General features: G+C 41.3%; 1 protein-coding gene across 7 annotated transcripts in view; it reads left to right on the top strand.

Annotated features, from left to right (window-relative positions):
• The window catches only part of DCLK2 (doublecortin like kinase 2), a 155,984-nt gene that overhangs the window by 108,169 nt on the left and 21,117 nt on the right, over nucleotides 1-26,698 (top strand). For 4 of the 7 annotated variants that reach the window (XR_009354091.1, XM_059175682.1, XM_059175666.1 and 1 more), the window contains 5 exons: nucleotides 11,243-11,318; nucleotides 12,135-12,243; nucleotides 13,866-13,923; nucleotides 21,601-21,720; nucleotides 21,957-22,103. Coding sequence is in view for 5 of the 7 variants with exons in the window: in XM_059175682.1 (XP_059031665.1) it covers nucleotides 11,243-11,318; nucleotides 12,135-12,243; nucleotides 13,866-13,923; nucleotides 21,601-21,720; nucleotides 21,957-22,103 (510 nt within the window). In the remaining 2 variants the exon portion in view is untranslated. The remainder of the gene's footprint in view (nucleotides 1-11,242; nucleotides 11,319-12,134; nucleotides 12,244-13,865; nucleotides 13,924-21,600; nucleotides 21,721-21,956; nucleotides 22,104-26,698) is intronic. The other 3 variants (XR_009354092.1, XM_059175693.1, XM_059175675.1) reach the window with 1 other exon arrangement.

Here is a 26,698-nt window from a genome sequence, read left to right as displayed (position 1 = left end):
GTGGAACCCCCATTGTGAGCATAGTTGCATAGCTGGGATTTGAAAACAGAGCCCATCCTTACTTATCACCATTACTAACTCCTAAGGACACAGTGAGAAAGCAAGTCCAGTCTGTTAAATAGGTGATTGGAAACAAATGGTCAAACCAAAAATTCATAAAATGAGTTGCTAGGGCTACCAAGGAGGTAGCCATTAGGCCATTTCCCCAAAACCTAGTCCCTCGGTAGTAGAACTTGGTTTTGCTCTTGTATGGATTTAGGGAATCTGGCCTTCCTAGGGCAAGACCACTGGGTGGTGATGGTCACCTGGGGAGGAGGCAGTTCTGCAGGCCTGAAACAAGCCACCTTCACTGCACACCAGGCTTTACTTGATGTCAAGCTGCCTCCTGCAGTCAGACCCTTGGGAAGTCCAGAGATCTTTTTAGTGAGGCCAGTTCATGCCAGGTTGGACTAGGCCTGTGTCAGGAGGGTGTGTAACATCTCTGGACTCTTTCTTGTTTGTTCTTCTTTAGTTCTCCTTAATAATGAAAATTTTCTTTGAGTGCTTTAATCTGAACCATGACAAGTCTTTGGTCCACTCAAGCCAGAGGTTTAAGACAGAAGTGGTGTCTCATAGTATGTAGTTACACAGAAGGGGAGCTCATTTATGCTCAGACGCCTCCATTTGGAGACGGACACAAGATGGTATAGGGTTGAAAGAATGAGCTCTGAAACCGGAATTTCTGGGTTTGATCTTGGCTTGGCCCCTCACAGGATATATGATCTTAGGCAAGTTACAACACTCTTAACTATTAAAAAAAAAAAAAAAAAAAAAAAAAGGATTAATAGGACCTAGCACACAGGATTGAGATTAATTAACTATAGAGAAAGCACTTAGAATAGCTTTGCTGTTCTTTCTTACTGTAAGTCTTGGGATTTCCAGGTTTAGTGGAAAGAAAAAAAAATTAACATGCAGCAGTATATAACAAGGAAGGAGAAAGTGAGAGAAGTCAGATCTCAAATTTTATTGCCTCCCCTACTTTCTCTCTACTTTGAATTATCTTCCCCACTATGCTTCGTCTCTGTTTCCCTGCCCTCTGTCTCTAGTCTGGCTGCATTAGTACCCTGAAAGGCAACTTAGTAACAGGTTATTTGGAAATTTAGCAGCTTAAAATAGCAGTAAAAAATTACTGTCTTGCACAGTTCTTGTGGGTCAGGAATCCAGGAGCAGCTTGGTAACGTGGTCCTGGCTTTAAGATCATTGACGGGGTTGTAGTCGAGGTATGCCCCAGGGCTTCAGTCACCCAAAGGCCCTGCTGAGAGTGGGGGGATCTCCTTCTGCGGTGGCTTGTTCTCTTGGTAGCAGATTGGTGCTGGCTGTTGGCAGGAGACCTCAGGTCCTTGCCATATCCTCTCCATAAGTTGGCTTGAGTATCTTCAGAGCACGGCAGCTGGGTTTCCCCAAAGGAAGTCATCTGTAAGAGTGACATGCAGAAGCCCTCCTGTCTGAGACCTAGTCCTGGAGGTTGGACACCATCATTTCCATAATAGCTTAGCAGTCATATGTCAGCTCCGTGCAACATGAGAAAGGACTGCGCAAGGGCATGAAAATCAGGAGGTAAGGTTCAGGGGAACCATTTTGGAGGCTGCCACACCGTTTCTCTGCTTTCATCTCTTTATCAGCCACCCAAAATTTATTTCTGAGGCTGCCCCTATTCCCTCAATACGTTTCTGTCCATTTTCTTTTTCCAGGGCCACAAAAGTCTCTCCTACTATCAATTTTATTGCTTTGATTCTCTCCCAGTCCTTTTGTTCTCTTGACCAGTCACCCCTTGCCCAGTTACCCCCTGCCCATTCTTTTCTTTCCCCTTCAAATTCTAGAATCCCACCACCAGTGATGTTTTCTTCTTAATCCTCATCTTCCTCTTGACCTCAGCCCGTGATCTCCTGTTTCCTCTGCCCAAGCCCCTCAGAGTCCCTTCCATCTAGCTGATGACTTTCCCTGTGGGAATATTTTCTGTGCTTAAATCACAGCGTTTTCTTTGGGACAGATAGGCAATAAAGAGTACTAAATGTGTCATCAGCTGCCAGATGGATGAAGAAAGCATTTCCCTGGGTTTAATTCATCATCCCTGTCCCAGTTGAGAACTTTCAAGGCTGTAGTAACTTAAGGCTTCCAAGTCAGGGGCACATCTGTGGACACTGAGGGATAAAATGTCTCAGGTTTTGATGCTGAAGTGTATGCCCTGAGGCTGTCTACTGTGAGTATTCTTGTTGGTTGAAAGAAGAAAGAAAAAAAGTGCATTTGGAACACTGTCCAACATCTTGAGATTATAAACTGTCTGATATGCTGATATTTTATCTGATGATGTCTCCTGGGTGTGCTGGTGGTGAAAGATTTTCCAGATTTGTGAAGTGTGATGAAAGGGCTGGTAGTATCTCATACTGATTGGCAGAGCTAAAATGCAACTCTTTGACCTTTTGAACTTCAAAACTTCTTTTCGAAGCTGTGAAATGTAAATCCACGGTAGCCGCTGACCTTAGACATTTTTGCTTTTCCCTGGAGCTTTGGTTTTTCTCTGGCATTTAAAGCTAGTTAATAATCCTCAGTCCTGAGAGACTGACTACTTTTATACTCTTTTTATGACCCCAGAATTGCCGGGTGGCAACTTCATCTCCGAACGTAATTGATTTTGTTGACAGAAACAAAAACAAAAAATGGACTAAGCAGTTTGGAAGACTTCAGTGACCTAACAAAATAAATCATCATCATAAATCTCAGATGCTGTTTGAGGACAGTGATTTGCAAATCGTGGTTGCTCAGTAAATAGAGGCATTTGGTAGGTCAGTGGCTCAGTGGGGCTGAAGCCCACCTTCATGGGGCTGGAAGGAGAGTTTGCCAAGCAAATCAGTGTATAAATACAATCAACCATAAGAACTTTATTTGAATGTAAGCAGCTCATGCGTTAATCTTAAATGCTCCCTTATTCATGAAAGTAGCGCGTTAGAAATTCTTCTTGGTAGTATATTGGAGATAATTGGATGGAATTAAGACTTAGAAGTTATCGTGAATTAGCCTGAGCCAGTGCCCGACAGTGGTAACTTCCGTAGTTTGGACTGAAGAGGTGGGCACCTCTCCTGGTACCCTGGCGTCCTACAGATTGATGATTCCTCACTGTGAAAGCCCGCAGACATCTTGTGCAGGTAGGTGTGGTTGTGCGGAAGCATTATACCCTCTAGATCTGTCCACATTGTTGCAAATGGCAATATTTCATTCTTCTAAATGACTGAATAATATTCCATTATGTCTATATATACACCACATCTTCTTTATCCATTCAATAGATACTTGGTTACTTCCGTATTTTGGCTATAGTAAATAACACTGCAATAAATATAGGGTGCATATATCTTTTCAACTTAGTGTTTTCATTTTCTTTGGGTAAATACCCAGTAGTAGAATATTGGATCATGGAGGTAATTCTATTTTTAATTTTTTGAGAATCTCCACACTGTTTTCCACAGTGGCTGCACCAGCTTACATCCCTGCCAAGAGTACAACATCCACACCAACACTTGTTTCTTGTGTTTTTGATTTTAGCCATTTTTGAATTTAACCATTCTGACATGTATGTGGTGACACCTCATTGTGGTTTTGATGTGCATTTCCCTGATGATGAGTGATGTTGAACATCTTTTCTTGTGTCTGCTGGCCATCTGTGTATCTTCTTTGGACAATTTCTGTTTTTAAATGCATTTCTGATAGAGCTTTTAACATAATTCATACTGGCCTTCCCTTTTAATTAGTGGCATTTATATTTTTAAATATTTTTTTAAACCCACAAAAATGATCATGGAAGTAAATCTATTTATAGGTAACATCTGGTAATGCAGACTTAAAAAGTCTTCAGTACATTTCAACGGTCATCTTTTTAAGAAAATTTTTCTTAAGTTCTCTTTATGTGAGGAAAGGCTGTGGATTTGTTTATCAGTTTGTACATTATTTAACAAATTACAGAGATGTGTAATAAATACAATCAACTGTAAGAACTTTGTTTAAAGTTTAATAAATTACACAGTAATCTGAAAGCATATTCTAAATATACCACAAAGAATATTTTGATGACTGGGTCTCATACTGTCTATCATCCTCATGTTAATTTAATAGCCTTGGAAGACTTCTTTTTTTGTCTTATTAGAGGAGGGGACAGTGTGAGAGTAGCCAAATAGCTCCTGGGCTCTAGAGTCCGACCTGGATTCAGATTCTGAATCCACACATTTGCTGTGGGGTTTGGGCGAGTTATATAACCTCCCTGAGCTCTGATTTCTTTATGGATTAATGGAGATTATGATAATACCTAATTCATTTTAGGACTTGCCACAAAGTAGGCATTCAGTTAACTGTAATTAGTGTCATCTTTCCTTTTCTTACAAAGAGAAAGCTGTTCTTAGCTAGAGATAACTTGCATTGGTTAAATTGTTGAATGGGTGACAAAGAAAGCTTAAGGTAGCTGAAGAATTACAGTTGCTGCCAGAAACTTCCTCCACAGAGGTTCTCAACCTTGGCTGTACATTAGATCACTTATGAAACTTAGAAAAAAATACTGATACCCAGGCCCTACCCCAGGAATTCTTTACTCTGGGGCAGCAGTCTAGCAATAGAAGCTTTCAGATCATCCCAGGTGATCCCAATGTATAGCCACAACCATACCCTGAGGGTTACTCTGTTCTAAAGTTTCAAGGTATGACTAGATTCCTAAGAAAGTTTTTGTAGGGCACCTGGGTGGCTCAGTCAGTAAGCGTCTGCCTTCAGCTGGAGTCATGTTCCCGGGCTCCTGAAATCAAGTCCTGCATTGGGCTCCCTGCTCAGTTGGGAGCCTACTTCTCCCTCTGCCTTTGCCCCCCCACCCACCCACACACATCTCTCATGAATAAATAAGTAAAATCGTAAAAAAGGAAAGAAAGAAAGTTAGTTTGCTTGCTGGCCAAATTTGGCCCACAGTCTGATTTTCTAAATTAAGTGAGTTTTTTTGTTTTTGTTTTTGTTTTTTTAAGTTTTTATTTATTTATTTGACAGAGAGAGAGAGATCACAAGCAGGGAGAGAGGCAGGCAGAGAGAGAGAGGGAACAGGCTCCCCACTGAGCAGAGAGCCCAATGTGGGGCTCGATCCCAGGACCCTAGGATCATGACCTGAGCCGAAGGACCCTGGAATCATGACCTGAGCTGAAGGCAGAGGCTTAACCCACTGAGCCACCCAGGCGCCCCTGATTTTCTAAATTAAGTTTTATTGGAACACAGTCACACTTAACCATTTACATGTGCTCTGTGACTGCTTTCATTTTATAATAGTAGAGCTGAGTAATTGTGATAGAGACCATACTGCAAAACTTAAAATATTACTCTCTAGCCTTTTGCAAAACATATTTTTGACCCCTGCAGTAGACCATTTAAAAATTGAATCATAGTGCCCTTTTCCAAGATGGATCAAGAAAGTCAGCTCACTACACAAGAATATCTCCTAGAAGAAAAATATATATATATATATCTCCCAGATTCTGTTCAAGTGCTTCCTTTTATGAAAAGTCAAAATGAAGGAGTATTCAACATTATACTCAAAAGTCAATAGTAATATGCTTTAATGCATTGGTATAGTCATTTTCACTGTTCTTGGAGAATTGCCAATTTTTGAATAAAACTTCACATTTTTAGTGTAGTACCTAAGATTTCTTTTTAAATTTTAAGTTTTGTAGAAGTTGTAATAATCTACTTATCAAAAAAATTTAATGTAGGCACTCTCACTCAACTTTTTGGCTGAAAATGTGGAAAGCTAGAATGGTACTCATTACCAGCCATGATTGAGTACCTAGCATTTATTCCGTCAGCCGTGAATGCCATTTTAAATGATGCTAGCGGTTGAGGACACATTACAGCTTTTTCTGCTCTATTTTCAAGTCCTTTAAAAAAGTTTTTAGCAGAAGAGAACAAAACAGATACAGACACGTAAATGCAGAGAACAGGCTGGTGGTTGCCAGAGGGGAGGGGCAGGAGGGGATGGGCCAAAAGTCCTATCCTTATTGGACGGAGCATTTTACAATGTATATAAATGTTCACTCACTATGCTGGGTACCTCAAGCTAATGTGTTACTGCATGTCAACTGTACTTCAATTAAAAGAAAGAAAATAATCATATATATCAAGTGCTCAAACTAGTGCTGTCCAATAGAACGTTCTGAGGTGATGGAAATGTTCTGTATCTGCATTGTCCAATTATATTGGTACATGTAGCAATCAGACACCTGAAATGTGACTAGTGCAGCTAAGGAACTGAATTTTCTTTAAAAAAAAAAAAAAAAAAGTTCTTAGCAGAAGCAGGTGATTGTGCCTTGCCTTGCCTTGCTTTTCCTTGGTTCCTCAAAAATGGAGATGCTGCTGCTCTCAGAGGAGCAGGATGGGGCAGCTGTGCCAACCTGTATCACATTCTCAGCTTTATCTCCCGCCCTTTCCATGGCCTTCCCTCCTTGGCAATCAGGACCTCGTAAGGAAATTTGCCCCCTTCTCCTCCCCACCCCTAAACATAATCACTTCTTTTTGAACCAGTTCGTAAGTACGGAAGATAATCTTGAAAGAGCCCAGATGCTGCTGTCCATTGATGCTTTGTTGAGGAAGGTCTTACAAACAGGCAGCATCTAGGCACTGCCTTTGTGCGGTCTCAGCATTGTAGTTACGGATGGAAGCAGGAGCGCTCATTAGCATTTTAAGAGATTTTAATAAAAATTGTTAGTTTGATAATAGACACAGGACAGGTTTAATCAGGAATGCCATATTTTAATCTCTGGTGCTAATTCAATCCTTGCTTTAATAAGAGAATAATTTAATAAGAGAATAATTCTCTGACCAGGAACAGGGAAATGTAGAAACTGTGCCTGGGAAACAGTGAGAATTTTGTAGTCCTAGCGTTTTCATTGCTCTTTGTCTGCATGTCTCTCAGGGCACTGGGAATGCTTTGCTCTGTATTTCACAACAGACACTGCACATTTGCCAGGGATCTGTCCAGGGATCTTGGTGAGCACCCAGCTTTTCTCGTACCCTTGGAACACCGAGCTTCATTACTGGGAGGTCAAGTGAACTTAATCCCTGGCTGTGTGACTCCAGCATTATGAGCACAGATTCCTGCCTTAGCAAAATGGCTCTCTCTCACGGGCTGTCAGAGTCCTTTGTCACCATCAGAACCTTAGAGACCATTTCTTGGAATGTCAAGGTTTCTCGGAAAGGTTTTAAGCGTGCACATGTCTCCTCATAAGATTGTAAACTTCCTGGCAGTAGTGATCCTGCCCCTTCATCTTTACATCCTCTAACAGCCAGCATCAGTTACTGCTGAGGGAGGGAAGGACAGCCGGCCGTTCCTGTGTCAATTCATGTCTCGTCTGCGCTGTCATGAAATGATTCCCCTTCATGTTTTAATTCTCTAAGCATTATTTTCAAATAAAGGAATAGTATTTGGGTAGGTAATTAGATAAGTCACTCCTGTTAACTCTATATAAGTCTTTTGTTTTTGTTTTTTTGGTAAATGTTTGAGGTTCCATACTTAGAAAAAAAAATTCAATTTGAGAGTTTTGAAAAATGCTCTTCTTGCCATCATTATTTGCTAAGAAAGCTGTACTTCCTGATGATTTAGTGATATGTTCGTCAGGTACACGTGAAAGTAGCCTTTCAGTTGGCCTTCACCACGTGCCATGTTCTCTGTGGCTGAGGCTTTGGTTTGGCCTGGGTCCTGCCCTCTTTTAGTTGCCAGGGAATCAGTTCCCACACCTCCTCTGTCTCCTGGTCTCTTTCCTTGCTGTCTGTGAATCCCAACCACACTGAGTTTGTAATTGCTGGGCTGTACAGGGCGTTGGGATAGGTTGGAGTAAGGGTTTAATCCAGACATTGGGAAAATTACAGTGGCTCATGGAACTCAATTAGTAGATACCCCGAGGAGTCACCCATCCATGTGAAAATAAATATGGAGGTAAAAATGCCTTCATTTTAGCCCTTCCAAGATTTCCTTCTTATGGAGCCCTTGAGTTAGATAGAACACATCAGCCTGCAGTGAACTAAAATTTACTCAAACTAGCTCGAGAAAGGGCCTTGTGAGAAGAATGTTCCCTGCTTCCAGGAGAGTTAAGTAAGCAGGCCCGGGGGAAGGCAAGGACAAACCTAGGTCTTAGGATGCCCGCAGTGGGCCTGCATACTGGACATTTCCCTAGGCTCTGAATGTTGAGAAGAGAGAAGGTCCCTGCCCAGCACCCTGACTCAACAAGCTACGGCCAGAGGGTGTGGGGCTGGCCCGTTTGGGGCGTGAAATTTGACGTGCGGGTTAGCAGGTCACTCTCCACTGTTGTTTCCAGGTATTACAATCCACCTCCCCTGTCACTGTAATCTAGGGGTGAGCAGTAATCAAAAGGGAGCTTTCCATTTGTTTTTTGAGATAGAACTTTTTCCAGAATGACATTCTTCCTGTCTTTATTCCATTAAGAATTTGGCTACTATGGGGGCACCTGGGTGGCTCAGTGGGTTAAGCCGCTGCCTTCGGCTCGGGTCATGATCTCAGGGTCCTGGGATCGAGTCCCGCATCGGGCTTTCTGTTCAGCGGGGAGCCTGCTTCCCTCTCTCTCTCTCTGCCTGCACCTCCGTCTGCTTGTGATTTCTCTCTGTCAAATAAATACATAAAAAATCTTAAAAAAAAAAAAAAAGAATTTGGCTATTATGAATTTAATTTGGATCTCTTATTCCCATGACTGGCAGTTTTCAGTCTAGGAAGGGTTAGATTAGAAGAGGAACAGATTTGAAATGAATTATTTAGCAAAAGATCTCTTTACATTATCCATTCAATATGAGAACATTTCTCAATCATTGGATTCAAGGCTTTATGCTAGATGTTTTAAGGAAAGGTATACTAATAACTAATACTGCATTAGTGTTACATGTCAGTGAGTTTACGTATGAAAAGAGTTTACATGTAGGAGCTAATTTTTATTTTCTTACAAATCTTCAAACTAGGTCTTGCTACTACCCCTATATTCAGAGCAGAAAATTAAGACTTGGGATGTTTAAGCCACTTTAAAAAAATATATATATAGATATATATCTATATCTATATATATATAGAGAGAGAGAGGTGCCTGGGTGGCCCAATCGGTTAAGCATCTGATTCTTGATTTCAGCTCAGGTCACGATTTCAGCATCCTGAGATAGAGCTCTCACTAAAATAAATAAAATCTTTAAAAAATATTGAGTTAATGTATAAAAATCATGAAAAAAAATTGGTGGGAAACAGATTGAACAGGCAGGTAGTGAGACAAAAGATGGGGTTATTCTGTTGGTCGCAAAAACCCACTGAAGTTTTGGATCCTAGGTCCTATCAGAACTATCCTTGGAGAAATTTCCTGGCAATTCTGTGTGGAATGGCTGAGACTGAGAGTAACCAAGGAGGTGCCAGGAGGATGCTGAAGGAGGACCAGCACTAGGGTGGTAGCTGTGGAAACAGAACTGACTGGAGAACCTTGTGGTTTTGTCAGGCTTCCCTTGAAGTCACCTCTCGGGGCTTGGGTTTTAAACGAGCTAGCTTTTAAACACTTTAGCATAGACTACAGCTGCTTTTGGAGATGCCTTTAATTTCAGCAGCAAAGAAATAGAACCACCACCAAAAAAAAGTTAAATTTTGAAACATTGCCTGCCAGTTACCTTGTGAGAAACAAAATGACTGAACTCCAAGGAGTCAGTGTGGTATGGTAGTATTGTCATCTGTTAAGGGTAGCCTGAAAGGGACCCTACATACCCACCCACATTGCTACACAGTTTTTCTCCAAGTCAGAGTGAAGGAGACAAAACTTGTGAGAAGTGTGTTTGCCACTCTGAACTGCTTTTCCTTGGCCTCGCCTTCCTAAGCGGACACGCTGCAGCTGGTCTTACTGTCCACATAAGGTGGTTGTGTGGCATCTGAGAAAACAGACCATTTTTAATGCCTTTTATTCCTGAGGCTTGTGATGCATTCTAGAAGAACGTCTGGATGATCCTGTGTGAAGCAATGTGTATGAGTATTGGGCTTTCCTGGGTTTTGAACCAGGATCTCTGAGGTTCTTACTTCATTCAGAGGAAGAGAGCAGACCCAGTGTCTCCAACTTGTGAGCATTCTGGGATGGGCAGCTTCCTGGTTTGGCCCTGTTGTTTATGCCTTTAATCAGCAAGTACGAATTCAGTGTGGTGTGTACCACGTGGTGTGCTGCCCACGGGAGATGCAGTGATGAATAAGGCACAATCATAATGGGACAGAGGTACCAGCATAGTTTGGGCATAGAGGCAGGTAGGTTCACCGATACAAAAAAATGTTGAAGAGACTTCTCACTAATTTGTTAAGTCCTTTGACCTTGGAAGTCCTGAAATCAGGAATAATTAAAAAAGAAAAGGGGAAAAAAAAAAGACAATTCAAGTTCAAAGAGAAAAATTTGAGTTCAAAAGCCTAAGAGCCCTTAGGGATAAAGAAAAAATTCTCAAAGAAGACATAATAATAAACCTGATATTAATAATACTCATAATATGAGTTTTTCAGTTCTTCTAAGAATTAGAGATTATTTTTGGTTTAGACTGGGAACTTCAGCCCTGTTGAGTTAGGAGCCTGTCTTTTAGTTTTATCTTTCATTTCCCTCTGGTTCCTAGGAATAAAAGTCTTTAAAATGGTTAGGAGGAACTCTTACTGTCTTAGGGTCAGTAAAGAAGAGGGTCAAGCCAGGGCTGCAAGCACTCTGGATCTGGAATCCATAAAAGGGTGTGGAAGGTGATTCAGTCCTAGTCATGGGGCTTCTGAGAAGGGCTCCACCTTTGCAGGGACTCCCTGAGGTCCACCACAGGGTTGCTGTGGGATCTGGGGACGTGGTACCAATATTTCTTGGAATTACCTAGAGTTCTAAACCTTATATGCCACTAATAAGTATCTTGTTCTGCTCTGGTGCTATAATACTTTACTTTATTCCTTTGAGGTCAAAAGTAAACCAGTATCAAACAGAGCATCACACTGTCAATTTCCTGATATCCAATCTGATTTGAAAATACTTTAATAAGGAAGAAATGTGTTAAGGATACAGGGAAGAAAGGAGAAAGAGATGCCCCCTCTCTTTTTGTAACATCATACTTTTGTACAGTATGCGCATTTTCTAATCTTTAAGGATTAGCTAGCTGAAGGTTTGTAAATTTTTCACGATAAATAACAATCACTCTCCTCTTTCAGCAGATTTCTGCACACGGCAGATCTTCTTCCAATGTAAATGGTGGACCTGAACTTGGTCGTTGCATGAGTCCTGAAGGTAGTCCTCAATCTGATGATCACGTTTATAAAGGAAGTCACCCACGTGAACATGGGGGCCATCTAAAACTCCCTTGTGCTAAATTATGATCTTCCTCAACAGGGATGCAAACATGTCACTAATTAGCCTCGTGAGCTTTGGTGAGGTTGCTTCAGGATATATAAAATGTCCTTGTTTTTTATTAAGCTTTCTTTATTTTTCCTTAGTGACAGTCTGCTCACAAGTCCAACATGTAGACTTTTCCTTTCTCTCATTTAGGGAGCAGAAGCGCATTTTCTTCACTGGATATCTGCTATCGCTGGGCACTGGGGATACATTGTAAAAAGTAGTCCTTTTAACCACTTCCTCCTCCTGCCTCTCCCTACCCCTCCCCTTTTTGAGAGGACTTGGGGCCAGGAGTTAGCCGTAACAGGTATCCCAGCTGCATAGAATTTTCTTCACTGGAAAATCTTCAGGAGAAATCTTGAAAAATTTTTAGACTGAATCCCCACCATCATTCCCTTCCCCTTTCTTGAGAGTTAACAAAGAAGCTTAAAAAGCTTAGCTTAAATTTCCTTTTACTTATTTCAGTTGGCATTTCAAGGATATGTTAGGTTTATTGATTATGTTGGTTTCAGATTTCACAACAAGGTCAAAAGGAAATTGGTGATTCAGGAGTTCAGGTGTTCTCTTCAGAAAATATGCTTAGAAATTTTCTTATGGTTCACCATAGGTTTAGAAATGAATTACATTGCAATTTATTATTTTACAGATATGTGGGAATCAAGAAGAAATGCTGATGTGTTTGCTAGACTTTGCATTTATCCTTTTGTGCAGGTGTGAATGGAAACAGGTGCTCTGAATCATCAACTCTTCTTGAGAAATACAAAATTGGGAAGGTTATTGGTGATGGGAATTTTGCTGTAGTCAAAGAGTGCATGGACAGGTGAGTGGGTAGTGAGGATAATCATTTGTTTACCTACATTTCTCCCCTGGAGTTCATTCTTACCTGAGCGAATGAATAAAAGGCCTTCCTAGGAGGTCTTTTTCCCCCTTCCTGAAAAAGTCTACAGTTAGGTGGGACCAGCTGTTTTGTAAGCCCACAGGCAGTTTGACCCGGAAAAATATAGGTACCTACGCAGAGAATAAACCTGCTTTGTATGCAGTTGGGCTGAGCAATTTATCAGGTCTCATCCATGAGCCAGAGAGGAATAGGAAAGAATAGGTTTCATTTTTTAAAAAAGGAAAAAAAATCTCCTATGGCACTTACCTGTGTCAGGCTTGTTTTCAGTGCTGTGCTTGTACTATTAACCCCTTTCAACCCTACAGTAACCCTTTCAATTACTACTTAGTTGTATACACTAGTAGTTCAGATACATGAGCTCTGACTCTGTTCAGATCAGGGTCAGCCAACTTTTGCCTTTATTAAAATTATATTTTTGCTTATTCAACTTTATTTTGTTTAAGGTCCTAAATTCGCAAGTAGTAAGAAATCCTTTCTTTTAAATTCCAGGCCTTTTGTAAACATTATACAAACTGGAAAAGACTCCAATTAGAGCCTTTGTCTTTAAAGGTCAATCCCCTAGTTGTTCTAAGTGGCAATTTTTATTATTGGTGGGGAGTTTTCCAGAAAGCTGTTCCATTTCGCCGCATTTCCAGTGAAGTGTTCGTGCTCCTTGTGGAGGACACTCCCTTGTCCCCTGAGTCCTTTGACTTCGCTCTGGTGTACTTTGGCACCCAGTAAAAAATTAAGCATCTAAAATACAACCTCTACAGACTCATTAGAAATCTGTATCAGGGTTTGGTTTATGTTATGGGGAAGCAATTTACATGAAAGTTACTCCTCTAAGGTCAGCTTCACCAGCGTGTACTATGACTAAGTGGCAAAGGCAGCAGCACTTGAGGGAACTAACCTATTCTAAGAACACTACAGTGTTCTTTGTTGAAGTGTTTTCCTAGCTAAACCGTACTTCTTGGCTTGTTCAGGTTAAATTGTGTTGAGATGATTAGAAGTTAACAACCTCAACATTTCTTTGTCCAAGTCAATGATCTCTTTACTACCAGATGCAGGCATTGAAAGGTATGGATAATATGGTACCAGCTAGAATTTTGGCTGAGAAAGAGATACTGAAATCCTGGGACCTTTTAGTTATTAATGGATTAATGTAAAGATATATCGATCCATAGAAAATTTTTAGTTACTTTGATTCATTTCTCTTAATTTCATTCTGCCTCCTAAGAGAATTATTTTGAGATTTAAGTATGGAAAAAATTTCTTGTCCAGCTTTGATACAACAGAGTTTAAGTACTTTTAGTAAGTGAGTTATTAAATATTATAATTAATGTAAAATGAGAATGACAGTATGGCTTTGGATTTTATTTCTTTTTTGGGGTACTTGTCTCCCTGACCCCACTCACCATCATTCCTGATGTACTTTTTTGTTGAACCATTTTCCTATTCTAAAAGATATTTAGAAGAATATCTTAGTATCCTTTAGTAGATGAAATCAAGAATGATTGTGTCTTTGATTTGTGTCTTTAAATTGCCTTTCTCTGATCACTTCATAGGTCCACTGGAAAGGAATTTGCCCTGAAGATTATAGACAAAGCTAAATGTTGTGGAAAGGTACAGTATACATAACTATTCTATAAAAAGAAACTGAGAAATGGAGATGTTTACTGTGGTGAAGGAATTTAAGTGGGCATTGACAAGGCCTTAATAGGAATAAACCCTTGATAATAATAGGGAAAACAGTATCAACCTGGTTTATTTTCCCTTGTCATTTTTTTTAAGCTTTAATCCTAAAACAATAAATTGACTTAATCCAGCCCTAGCTATAGAAAATATAAGTTCTCATCTATGGGAAATCCCTGGATGAAATGCTCAAAAGATCTGTCACCAATTGTGATGAGTCTAAGACTTTACCTTACTTTCCAATTAACTAGTTAGCCTTCTTGCTTTATGGATGCTGGCTGAAGACACAAGATTGCTGGGTCAGAAACAAAACACGTTCTGACTTATGGCATATCAGGTAGCATTGGTTTTCTTAGCTCCCAAGTCCCAAGGAAGTGATGTAGAGGGGCCCTGCTGGTTGCTATACACAGATTAGGTTTAGATCACAGCTGAGGATCCTCAAGCTTTAGTCAATCCCTGATTTTATGAGGGGGCTGCTAGCAAATCTGTCCAGACTTTGCCCCCAAGGAAAACTATTTTTTAATGATCATGGTCTGGATACCAGTATGTCCTCTACCCTTGAGTGAGAGCCTATCTCTATAATCTCTATGTTACAAATATCCTTAGGAATATAGTTTGTAACAAAAGCTAGGTAGAAACACCATGAATTGCCTGCTGCCTCCCAGCCCCCATCATGAACTTTTTTCCTTCTGTCCTACTCTCAAGCTGGTCTGGGAAGATTAAATGATGAAATGCTGCTGGAGTATTGATATGTTAACTATGTTTGAAACGATAAATATTCTATAGCAGGGATGACAGAGACCTTTTTAGATTACTTTCTGGTAGTATAGCAGTTAAGAAAGCAGGTTCTAGAATTCACAGGTGGCTAGTCTGAATTGAAGTATAGATGTAGAATATGCAGTAGATTTTCATAGACTTAGTATGAAAAAAACAACAACAATGTGGTACCTCATTGACTTCTTTTTTGATTGCATGTTGAAATGATCATATTTTGGATATATTGGGTCATGTAAGTTATTAGTGGTATCTGAGTTTCTTAATTTCTTAATGTGGGTATTAGAAAATTTAGATTTCTATATGTGGATCACATTCTACTTCTATTGAACAGTGCTGTTCTAGTGCCATAGTGTATAAAGTTTTAGCCTTGGTTCTGCTTCTTATGCTGTGCTGCCTTGGCTTAACGCCTCTGTGTTTCTGTTTCTCCCTCTAAAATGTGGTTGTTAATAATAGCTAAGATGCAAGGTTATTGTAAGAATTAACTGAATTAAGATATGGAAAACATGTAGAGAAATACCAGTATATTAGGCTTTAGCACATGTTAACTGTTAACGTTGTTAATATGCCACAGAAATTCAGAATGTATAATTGATTAGGACAATTTGAAATGATAATCATGATTTTATATTTAGGGAACCCCTGAACTAGTCTTCTTTGGAAATTTGCTAAGTTATGTATTTTTAACAGAACACTTAAAATATTATGGTGAAATTTTAGGAAGCCAAAAGGCAAATTTGTCATATCTTTTTTTTTAACCATACTATGACAGCTAATGAGGCAGAGACTATATAAAATGCCCCCCTTTTCTTTGAATAAGTAAGGTTTTTTTCCAGTTAATTTTCTTTAAGAAAAAAATGTGTGCTTTTACTTATTGTTCTAACAATATTATTGAATTTTTAACTGGAAAGTCTTTTCCCCATATGTAAATAAGTGTTGCTCTTTCTGTGGGATTTAAGTCGAACGTGTCATAATTTTGGGAGCCACGTTCTAAGCAACTGTATTAAAGTGTTTTTATCAAAAAAGTAAAAAAGATATCACCTTGGTAGGGATATTGTTTACCTGATTAAAATTTAAGCAGCTGTTTTAGTAGTTGAAAAAAGCTCTTTATGTGCAAAAATATACTAGGTACACTAAGTGCTGAGACAAATGATCAGGTCACTTTAAACATTTGGATCCATTTTTCCTTGTCATTAAATATCATCCTCTTTTTATAATACATGATCATATACTTACTTCCAGCCTCACATTTTGCTTATTTGAGAAACTGTTTCTACTTTGACTGTATAAAATCATAATTTTAAAACTTGGTGTGTTCCAAATAAGTTGACTTCCTCATTGAATTGTATTTTTAGAAAAAATTGGTATAGAGAACTTGTTTTTTAAGACAGAATTTAGAGGGAGGCACAGTGGAATCGGCTACTCTTCTGGGTGTTGTTGGGTCCCTCTGTTTTGTGGGTTGTACACAGAAGCTACATTAGTAAATTGCATTAAATCTCCAGGCTTGCACACAGAGGAATTTTACACATTACCTTTAATGACTTGCTAAACAGGATATACCAGTTTTACTGATAAACAGAGGCTCAGACTAAATAGCTTCCCAAAAGTCACACAGAGGTAGAGCAGTGATTGAAATTCTGTGCCAGTTGATTATGTAGCCTGTATAATAGCTAGTCTGCCGTGTTTCCTACTCAAGTTCAGTTTATTCATTTGTTCATGTAAGAAGAATGTGGAGAAAAAAACGTAATCTTTTTTGGACTTCAGTGTGCTTTTCTGTCATATACATATACATTATCAGATTGACTCATTTACCTAAAATTTGATGTGTGTGCAAGAAACTGTGCTAGGAATAAGGTAATCTCACATATAAATTAATAGCAGTTCTGCAGAGAACATATGGGAGTTTGGAGGAAGTGCATGAGAGAAGTAGGTGATCCGGGAAGATGCCATATAGGGTAGGCATTTGAGCTGGAACTCCCAGCAGTGTGTAGGATTTCATTAGGCAGCAATGAAAGAAAAGCCTCCCAGGGGGCTAGCATAGCCTGAGCAACAACCCAGAGGATGGAAGTCATGTTAGCTGCCTCTAAGTAGGAGATTATTGTAAGATTTGCTGTGCGGTCAGATTTATGGAGGCTGTTGAGAAGGCTGTGGGATTTGTAAATTTAAGAATTCTTCCATATCTGATATCCTAATCAGTACTCATTCTAAGTGATTATTTATTAAATTGCAAAGTGTACAAGCTCTGAGCTCTCTGCTCCGGTGCTTCAAAGGGATCTGCCCTTCTCTTCCACAGTTCTGTGTTCATCACCTATATTTAACGGGTCCAAGCACAACACAAATCCAAATGGATATTGTATTTGTTTCCTGAGACTGTTGAGATAAATTACTACAAACCTGGTGGCTTATAACAGCAGGAATTTATTCTCTCACAGTTCTGGAGGCCAGAAGTCTGAAATCTGTACTCCCTCTGGAGCTCGAGGGGAGAATCTGTTCTTTGACAGAGTAGCTTCTGGTGGCTGATGCATCCCTTGGCTTGCAGCCGCATCACTCCAGTCTCTGCCTCTGTCTTCACATCACTCTCTCTTCTCTGTGTTTATTTTTCCTCTTCTCTCTGTGAAATCCCCCTCTGCCTCCATTTATAAGGAGGTTGTGATGGCACCCAGGTAATCTGGGGTTGTCTCCTCATTGCATAATTGTTAATCACATCTGCAAAGACCCTTTCTCCAAATAAGGTAATATTTACAAGTTCCAAGGGTTCGGCCTTGATATCCTTGGGTGGCTGTTACTTAGTTCACTACATACAAGTTACCACAGAAATCACATGGGGGTGATTTGGACACTTTCCCCCTCTTACTGGGGAGCAATACTCACTAAGGAATGTGGAATCTAGCTGGAAAGCCACTGTTGGCCAAGAGCAAGTCATGTTGTCTTTATTCACTCACTCACTTCAGATCCAGCTGTGCTGGTTGCTGGAGAGCAAGGTAAGCAGAAGCCTTCAGACAGCTGGGTGAGATCAGGGACTGCAGGAAGCACAGGGGCACCGAGAGAAGTAAGGGTGCTTAACCCAGCCATGACTGAGCAGGGGAGGCTATTTAGAGGAGGTGAGGCCCAGTCTGGACCTGAGGAATACATAGGAGTCCCCCAAGAGATGTGTGTGTTGTAGGGAGGAAGTTGGGGACAGAAAACCTGTGCAAATGCCCAGAGGCCCAGGCAAGAGAGTGACAATGGGGACAGAAGTGAATGGTGGATTCGGAGGCTGTTGAGAAGGCAGGCCTGGCAGGAACTGGAGACTGATGGACCGTCCTAGAGGATGAGGGAGGAGCTGGGGGAACGCTGTCTGTTTTGGGCAGCCAGGTTCTTTCAGCAGGACAGAAGGCACAGGAGGAAGGGGCTGCTTTGTGGGCCTGGGGCGGGTAGAGACAAGATGATTAGTTTGGTTTGGGAGAGTTGTTAATTCCGTAATTCGTGTCTCTCTCTTTCTCTCTTTCTCTCTCACATTAAAAACCACCATGGCCAAGATAAGGTGGTATCCTTTGCCAAGTTAGCAGTTTTCTTTGTTATTTACTCTCACTCAGAACCCTGGGACACTGCCACACAGTGATTCATATGTAAATTATTTGGAGTTAGAGTCCTGAATCACTTAACATGGTAGATGGCTGAATAAGGTAAGTTTAGAGCAGTTTGAGATAAAAGTGACGTTCATACTGTATTGAGAGGGATTTTTTTTCCTGGCAAATGTAATCTAGAGAAAGTTTTTACGTATTGAATGCAGTGATTTCACAGGGATTGCCCAAGAAATCAGAGATGACATTCGTAACGACTTTTACAGGCTACTTTTGTTTTGCTTCCAATGATGATCCATTTAAAATGTGGATTGTTCCTTCCTAGACCATTTTACAGGTGCCATCAGAGGTTGAGAGACAAGGCTCCCATCTCCCACATTTCAGCAGAAACCCCCTAAGTGTGTAGGACCCAGGCCATTGTGGAGGAGAGCCCAGGACCGAGCTAACAAGCCACACTGACGGCATGCTTCAGGACTTACTCAGTAGTTCAGATGTCACACTGCCGGGGGTCCTGTGGGAAACTCCATGATCAGAAAGTTCCCAGAAGACTTTCTCTTGAGCCTTTATTGAGAAAGATAACTTCTGAGAGTGGTTGTCTCCCTAGGAGGTAGACATTTCATTTTAACTAGGATTTGAGAGAGCTCCTGGGGTCCTGGGGATGGGGATGATTTTACATAGGTCACTCTCAGTTAGCATCCCTACAAGAGCCCCTGAATAGAGAGAAGTTTACAGACTCTTCCAGCTTCAGAGGCAATGGGGAAGAGTTGGGGGGAGGGGGTGTGGGGACTGAAGTGATAGATCCATTTAGCTTTAAAATAAAATGCCCCTCTTACTGCCGTGGTTGTAACCCCCATAGTCTCGGCTTCAGTAGAGTGAAAGAAATGCATTTGCTCGCCTTGACATGTTCACAGAAGTCCATCTGACTCTGCTTATTAGTGTGATAAAGGTCAGACTTGGCCCAGATCATCCAGAGGCCTCGAAGTGAACCAACGACAAGGTGTTTGCTGAATCTTTGTCCCTGTGGCCACAAGGAGTTGACTGTCAAGCTGCTTCCCTTGGGAGGGACCAGGGGGCACTGTTTGCTGTTAGTACTGGGGCTCTGTGACTTAGACTTAAGGAATTGGAAACAGGTAGGCTGCCCTGTCCCCAGCCTCGCAGCTGTGGTTTGTAAGGGTCTGAGATCTGGAAGCATTTGTTGAGCCCCAAGCTGGTTGGGTGTAGGCTTTCCACTCCTGCTCGTTAAGGGGCATAGATTCTCCTCCCTGCCAAGCCTAGTGTGATTCTGCCTGGACCCCAACTCACTATAAGACTACCTCTTGTTCCTATCTTTCCAAGGAATTAAGTACTTTCCGCTTTGCAGCTGTCATGTTCACTTTGAAAAACTCCAACTTCTACTGAAGCATTCTTTTTTAAGAGGTGATATTGTGTTGTACAAAAAATGTGGGCTTGGATGTCAGAAACCTAGGTTTACATTTCCCCTCAAAAGACTGTTCTAAGGATAAAGTGTTAAGACATCACACAGATACTTTGTTTTGCAAAGAGACTGACAGATAGCAACTAGATTCCTCGTAAATTTTCTTTTCTTTTCCGACTTCCATTTAGCATCTGCACTGTCATTTGCCAACAGTTACCGAATGGCTTCTTGAACAAGCACAGTGCATTCAACATTGGAGAAATGGCCCTCATGGGCAGGAGCTTGTGCAGTTTTCAGGCTCTTTGAGGTGGCTTAGAGTAAAAAGGCATATCCACATGTGTGCATGAAGATACATGGAGAACCTCCGTGACATCTTGACCTGGAGATAATTACCTTACCGTTGCAGTGGAACACTATTGAGTGCTGGATTCATGATAGCAAAGACGAATGGGACGACACTATGAGGAAGGGACACACACACACACACACACACACACACACAGATGTATATGTATGTGTGTGTTAGGTAGCAAATGCTATCTCTTATATGGTAAGTTTTATGTAAAAGTTATATTTGAAAACTGAGAATGTGTCAGAGGGCAATTAGTTAATTTAATAGAGCATACCCTAAATTCAAAATAATTCATTGCTATAGCTAATAAGGATCAACACATGTGATATTATTGAAATATTTTCATGTCTCATAGAAACAGAGCAGTAGTTATTTCTGATTCATGTTTGGTGTATTGAAAATAACTCCTTAATACTGTGGGTAAACATTTTGCTACAGTGCCGATCCCAGCTGCATGACTCACCAGGATTGATAATCAGGTAGTATTTTCCAGGAAGTGGTTAGAGTTAAAATAAAAACAGTGGTCTCTATGTTTCCTGATTTCTGAGATATGAGATGAATGATTCCATACCCAGCCATAGAGGGAGAACTTTTTTTTTTTTCAGAAATTCAGCATGAAATTCAAATTCATTATTAGTAATGGGTTAAAAAAAATAATGCTCAAGTTGTATTCCATACATGTGCAAATTTCCTTATATAGTTTCCTTATATAGGGTTCCTTATATAGATCTTGATTTTGAGTGTATACTCAAAAAGTGGTTGTGGGGAGCCTGGGTGGCTCAGTCCATTAAACACCCAACTCTTGATTTCAGTTCAGGTTGTAATCTCAGGGTCATAAGATTGAGCCCCGGTGGGGCTTGGTTCTGGGTATGGAGCCTCCTTAACATTCTCTCTCCCTCTCCCTCCCTCTCTCTCTCTCTCTTTTTTTTTTTTTATTTAAGATTTTATTTATTTATTTGACAGAGATCACAAGTAGGCAGTGGAAGGCAGAGAGAGGAGGAGGAAACATGCTCCCTGCCGAGCAGAGAGCCCAGTGCAGAGCTCAATCCTAAGACCCTGGGATCATGACCTGAGCCAAAGGCAGAGGCTTAACCCACTGAGAAACCAGGCATCACTTTTCTTCTCTTTAAGAAAAAAAAAAAGTGGTTTCAGCTGACTCACAAAGCACAGTACCTTGTGCCCAAGCTTTCTCAGTCTCATGACCTCTTACAGCATCAGAGGCAATGCTGAGACCAGAAGGCAGTATGTTCTGTGTACCAGAGCAGCACCGCTGATCCCTTTCAAGGATATCTGTTCCTTTTTGCTAGTGACTGCGACTTGTCACAGTCACTATGACTTGTCCTGTCACAATGGAAACCGACTCAGCCAGGACTTGTTTTGTCTCTGCACCAAGGGAGATGCTTCCTTCGGCGTCCAATCTCCCGTCGTGTATCTTCCAGAATATAGGGATAGAGCAGAGTGTTCTGTGGTTCCTGACCCACCTCTCTAATCTCTTCCTTTGACAGGAGCACCTGATTGAGAATGAAGTGTCAATCCTGCGCAGGGTGAAACATCCGAATATCATCATGCTGGTTGAGGAGATGGAAACAGCTACTGAGCTCTTTCTAGTGATGGAACTGGTCAAAGTAAGAGGATGGAGAGATTTCAGGAGATTTCATTGGTGCCAAATCCCAAGTCTTATCATATTCTTGAAAGCCCTAATTGGAAACATATTTTCCTACCTTGAGGCTTTTGTTATTTATAATAATTGTTTATGGACTTGTGTCATTTTTCATCTACTCTAGGGCGATGAACCTTCTTTGTTACCTTCATAGGCTTGTCACTGTTGACATTCTGTTGTGTTCTTTTTTGTGTGCATCAGGGTGGAGATCTCTTTGATGCAATTACCTCTTCAACCAAGTACACTGAGAGAGACGGCAGTGCAATGGTGTACAACCTGGCCAACGCCCTCAGGTATCTTCATGGCCTGAGCATTGTGCACAGAGACATCAAGCCAGAGAACCTCTTGGTATGTCATCTTTGCTTTTTTTTTGTTCCAGTTCATGCCTCTGTTCCCTTAAAATGACATGATCATGTGCAAACAGTATCACTTCAGAATCTGTACCAATCCTGCAATAAGGACTGAGAGATTTTAAATTTAGAGACTCACCATGACTCAAGACAATGACCATAAGTTATTAATGGATTTCTTGAATTGATATGCACTTCTGCCTGTATTGTTTATCAGACATTAGAAAACATGTTTCCGTTTCCATTTTGATTGATACTATGCTGAATAAAGTAAGAAGGAAAATTATTTTATGAGGCAAAACTTCTGAAGAATAAACTAGAGATAAAATCAGGAGCTTACAGGAGACAGAAATAGAATGTGATGGTTCGTTTATGTTCAGGACAGAACTTTGGAAGTAATCTGGTCCGTTTCTCTCAGCTTTACAGCTACAGAAATTGAGACTCAGATGCTAATTTTTCTGGCTGAGAAGTCTCATGTGTCCCATTGTTCTCCAGAAGAAAGTCTGTGGCACTCAGAGGGCTGCATGGTCTGGTCCCGGTTTACATTTCCAGGCTCCTCTCCTGTTCCTGACTCTTCCCCACCCATCTGTCCAGAGTGGCACTCAACCTCCATGGCAGCTGTCGTACACACAGCTTGCTCATTGGGCCAACCTTTGTGTCCACACCGTAGAGGAATTTTAGGGACGCTGATTAGGAACTTCGATCAACACACAACCCTCCTCCCCGCCCCCCCCAAACACCCAAACGCACAGGACCATTTTTTCCTCAATTTCCACTTTTCAGGGCTGAGTATTGTCATCATTACAGCTTAGGAGGTGGGATTTTGTGAGTATTCTACATCATGGATAATCCAAACTCTGATTTTCCCATCCCCAGTCATTAGTTAAGACTCAACTTTATCAACACCATTACATATCACTGTTTATTTCCATACTGGTCTACATTTGCAATATCCTGTCTCCTGGCAACATGGCAAACACGTTCCTCTCATATGACACTGAGCAAAAGGTATGTCTTCTTTGATATCACTCCTAACTCCCCAGACAGAGTCAGTCATGGCCCCCTTTCATTTCTGTTCTATGTGCCCTGGTGTGGTGAGTTTATCATGTACTTGAGTGACTCCTTCTCTAGATAAAGCGCTATTAGGGGCAAGGTTTTTGTCTCCATTATTTTCATGTCGCCAGTGCCCTGAACAGTGCCAAGGAAGCACAGACTGGACATAGAGTAAATGGTTGGTGACTGAGCACTGGTAGTCACTCAGCTAGCTAACATCTGGCACTCAGACTCAAGTCTTTGCAGCTTGTCTCATACTTGCACTGTACAAGTAATTGTTGAAAGGAATATGCATTGATGTTGAGGCTTTTAGGCCATCCTGGGGACTTTCTGCTAATCCATTCTCTACTTTTGGTAATACCATTTGATGATCTGAGTATCCACTTCAAAGTATGTGAGTTTGTTGGTTGGTTGGTTTTTTCTTATTGTCTTCTGCGTTGAAGAGTTATGTTTCATGTCTAGGTTCTCTTATTGGGAAAATAAACGTCCTTTCTTTGTAAAACAGGATGTATTATAGACTTGGTTTTATGAACTCTAAGGAGGAACAGAGACAGAATTATAGACTGGGCCTTGGGATAGAAGTGAGGATATGGTGTTCTCTCCTCAAAACAGTCTTTCCGGGGCACCTGGGTGGCTCAGTGGGTTAAAGCCTCTGCCTTCGGCTCCGGTCGTGATTCCAGGGTCCTGGGATCGAGCCCCACGTCAGGCTCTCTGCTCAGTGGGGAGCCTGCTTCCCTTCCTCTCTCTCTCTGCCCGACTCTCTGCCTACTTATGATCTCTATCTGCCAAATAAATAAATAAAATCTTAAAAAAAAAAAAACCAAAACTTAAAAACAAAAAAACGTCTTCTTGGTCATTATGACCTTATAGTGTCTGTCAGTGTCTGTCTGTCCTGCATGGAACTGAGGTTGTCCAGGGGCTCCACAAGCAAAGGTAACAAGGCTTTGTCTGGCTGTGGCCAGATGTCAATGCCTTGGTATTAATGAGGATGCCTCCTTTGTTTCTCCCTGCTATCCCTGGCCCACTTCACCCTGGTGGCTGTGGTTTCTGACATTTTCTGGAAATACAGAGCCACGGGTCCCTAAGGACAATAGGTTACTGTGCAGCCAGCTCACACTGCAGCTCTGATGGCTGAAGCCTGGGAGAAAGGTGACTGAGGCCTTGGCGAACTGGCTGTAAGCTAGGGAGGGTCTGTTTCCCAGAATGTCAATTCCATTCTTACTTCCCTTTTCTTCTGTTTTCCACTCACAATGTACAGAACATCTCAGAGTCTGATCCTGCCTCCCTTTCTCGTGCCACATGATGGGGACCAGGGTCTCCAACATGAACTGTCTTAGAATATAACCAGAAAATTGGAACCAACTTCCTCATCCTGTCTAACTTGCCTCAGACGAGTCTTCACCCTGTCTTCAAGACCTGCTGTGACCCCACTTTGCTACCCAAAGGGGAAGAGAAGGAAGAAGATGATAAAATGGATGTCTGGATAAGGCTAAAGTGTGATAGAAAAGGGTCAGGCTTTGGAAGCCCTTAGCTGCACAGCTCTAAGTAAAATATAAGCCTGCTGTTGAGAACTTAATTAGATCACTCTGCAGATTCTACAGTTAGTCAGCAGGATGGCATTATTGCCTCAGGATGAGAAAGTGCCATTGAGGCACTGAAAGTAAATACACAGAGTGACTGTCAGCCTCTTCCTACCCTAAAAGCAAATTCCGTTGTTAAGCACCAAAGCATTCACACATCTGATTTGCATCCCCTTCTCCGGGAGCAGCGTCATAATTTAAAACCCTGCCAGTAGAGACGTATGGGTCGCCGTGTCAGGGAGCACGGGAGTGGCCATTAATGCCGTGAGTTACAGCCCGGTGGTGCCCTGTCAGACTTAACTATGGGAGACCAGTGATAAATTCTGCTTTTCCAGGAGTTCTGGAGACCGGGGAGAGAAGACGTTTGGTTTCTCATATTTGAAGCCCTTCTAAATCATTATGTTGACGTTTTATTTAGAGAACACGTAGCGTTCGCTTTGTATGTGGGATCTGCATTCCTCACATCTTCAGCTTTTGCATTCTGAACGCAGCCTCTGACAGAGCATCTCTTCCGTGTGTGGTGGGGCATTTGAGCACCGCAGGGCTGGTGTCCCGGTCATGATGGTTAAGACTCTCTCAGCATCTGTGTGTGGGTGCAGGCTGCCGGCAGGCTTCTTCCAGGCCCACTGTCTTGCGTTTAGACCTAGAGCTGGTGCAGGATGGTGCCATGAGGGGGCAAAGGTACTGTTTGGAACCCCCACTTGATAGCTGCTTGTGACTTGAGTTCTCTGTGCCTCAGTTTCCCCATCTGTAAAACAGAGGCAAGAGTTATTTTCCTGTTCACCCAGGGGGGTGACTCTGTCTGGACTCTGGTCCAGTGAGATCATGTGTGGGAAAAGCATTGGAATCTCTCTGGTTCTGGGAGATGTCAGTGGCTGGGGAGAGAAAGGAGGACTCTGCCAGAACAGAAGGCCTTTGGAGCCCCTGTACGCACTCGTTCGGCTCTTTCTTCAAATCGGTCTCTTAAAGCAATGCCATATGTGTGTATGTCAGTGCCGGTCTTTTAAAGCGGTGTCACGAATGTGCATCTATATGTATAGATTGATAAATATTCCTGCTTTGAAGAGCATCTCCAGCTAAGATTCTGAAATGAACTCATATTATCTTTCACATATTTGCCTCTGGGTCTCATGTTGGGAAGTGATGAATCAGATGAAGTATTATTTCGGGCTTGTCTGCTCCTTATGACACTTCTCTTTTGATGTTTAGCCAAGGAGTGCCACTTGCCCAGACATAATTCAGTGATTATGAACTGCCCAGTACCTTTCTATTTATGGTCCTGCGTCTGACTCTGAATTCCTTATAGGCAATATGAGAAACGGGGCTTTGGGGACTTCTGAGTGTCTGACAACAACCCTCAAATACCCCTAGGCATCTGTAAATTACGTGTCTAAAGTAAACACTATTTTTCAAAAAAATGTACCTAATGAGTGTATTTTAAACTTGTAAAAACAAAATCACAATGACATTAATGAAACTTTTTTTTTTTGCTTCCATGATACAGGCATTGAAAATTATAATGTTGCTTAGAATGTTCTTATCACTGCAGTTACTTGGGGGAATTTCTGAAGTCTGGGTTTCAGTAAATGCATCATAAATTCTAACTGTAATTCTCTATATCAGATTGTTCTCGTTAATGTTTACATTAAACATAATGGATGGAAAGTCGTCCTAAGACCCTGGCATGACTGAGAACCTGGTTTCTCTTGCTTTAGGCTAAATCATTAGTAGCTTAGAATATGCCTCTGCTGAGTTGTGGCGGACTCAGAATGATAAATATCTCTGAGGGACTCAACAGCCTCACCATTACTCCCCTGAAACTTGAAAGTCATAAAGACGTGTGCTGGGGATGTATACTTAGTACATAATTGTGAAAGCACTTACTAAAACGCTAAGGTGAAACACATTCTTCTTAAGCTGATGAGGACATCCCAGGTAAGGAATGTCAGTGTCACACTTT

This window comes from Mustela lutreola, chromosome 1 (genome assembly GCF_030435805.1).
Source record: "Mustela lutreola isolate mMusLut2 chromosome 1, mMusLut2.pri, whole genome shotgun sequence".
NCBI classification, from domain to species: domain Eukaryota; kingdom Metazoa; phylum Chordata; class Mammalia; order Carnivora; family Mustelidae; genus Mustela; species Mustela lutreola.
This window is presented reverse-complemented; position numbering and strand designations above follow the sequence as displayed.